The sequence below is a fragment of the Trypanosoma equiperdum genome, assembly GCF_001457755.1.
Source record: "Trypanosoma equiperdum strain OVI genome assembly, contig: ctg_1958, whole genome shotgun sequence".
Classification (NCBI taxonomy): Eukaryota; Euglenozoa; class Kinetoplastea; order Trypanosomatida; family Trypanosomatidae; genus Trypanosoma; species Trypanosoma equiperdum.
The window spans coordinates 1,362-2,606 of NW_027124013.1; the positions used below are offsets into that span (position 1 = coordinate 1,362).

Here is a 1,245-nt window from a genome sequence, read left to right on the forward strand (position 1 = left end):
ACACAGCCGCCTCTTTCCTTCGCCCTCTAATGCTGCCGCTGCTGCTACACAGATCGGCCACTGCTTCTTCCATGTAGGGTCCGTCTTAAAGCCGTCCGGTGGCTGCTTGGGAGGCGCGTTTTTGTCAGCAGCTTTATTGAACAGGTTTTTCCATTCTTTGTTGCTTAGGCTTAGGTTGACCTGTTGCAAGTTGTCGTAGGCTCCGAGACGTGACGTGTTTATTGAGGGCACTGTGGTCTGGAGGTTGGTCAGCGCAGCTAGCGCGCACAAGGCTGCAAAGTCTTTCTTTTTGTCATCTGGATTGACGTCATCGGCTGCAGCTTCGATGCTGGTTATCGCGCTCAAAACTAATAAAAGCAGTGCTGCCGCTTGCATGCTTGGTTTTGGTGATCTTCTGCTTTCAAACCTGTGATGGTGCCTAGAGTTAGGTCAACAACTCATTGAATAGTGCAGTTTTTTCATCTGTGGTGCCCACCACCTATTATTGGCAGTTTTTTGTGTTTTTGCTGGTTCTCAACCGATTTTCTTTGTCCGAACCTTAAGTCAGAGTAGAGTTTTGGCGTTAAATCTTTTTACCTTAAAACAAATACCCGCTTATAAACGCATTGCCACAAATATTCCCAAAATATAAATCCCATTTTCTCCCACTGATTATATAGTTTTGAATTGTTCCCGAGTCTTTCCTACTAAATTTTCCTGATTTCAAACTCTTTGTACCAATTATCGTTTTCACAATCAGTTTTGCTTTCTTTTCGTATGCAACTGGTTGTCGTTGCGAGTAAATAAATGGAGCCTCTCAAATTTCAACATTATATGGAATAAAAAATTTCTCCTCATAATCCAACCCAATCATGCCTCTCCTCAAAACAAATCTTTGTATAACAGCTTATTCCTTTGTAACACCCCAAATTAGTAAAGGTTTTGAAATACTCTGCTCCGACCACAATTCACCACTTCCCTTCAGCAATTCTCACAACATATAAATTCAAATTTCTTAAATGCTCATACTCTTGTAATTATATTTCCACCTTCACTAAGATAAGGTTTTCCACTAGGATATGATTTTAGTAAATGAGTTAGCTTCTTATCCTCCTCTTTTTTGTAACCCACATTAAAAAGCAAAAAACATCTCTGCACATGCTCCTTGTGATCTGAGTCAGTGAGGAAATTCAACTGAGGCGCATAAAACTCTGATGTTGTCATGAATAGAATTGGGGAAATATGCTTCTCTTTTACTATTTCATC

The 1,245-nt window shown here is 40.6% G+C and overlaps 1 pseudogene across 1 annotated transcript; it reads right to left on the minus strand.

Moving 5' to 3' along the window:
* Positions 1-562: 562 nt before the first annotated feature.
* TEOVI_000861500:pseudogene lies at positions 563-1,245 on the minus strand (annotated as a pseudogene). The gene is given in 4 exon segments: positions 563-706; positions 708-725; positions 728-982; positions 985-1,245. Coding segments are annotated over 4 exon segments (678 nt in total).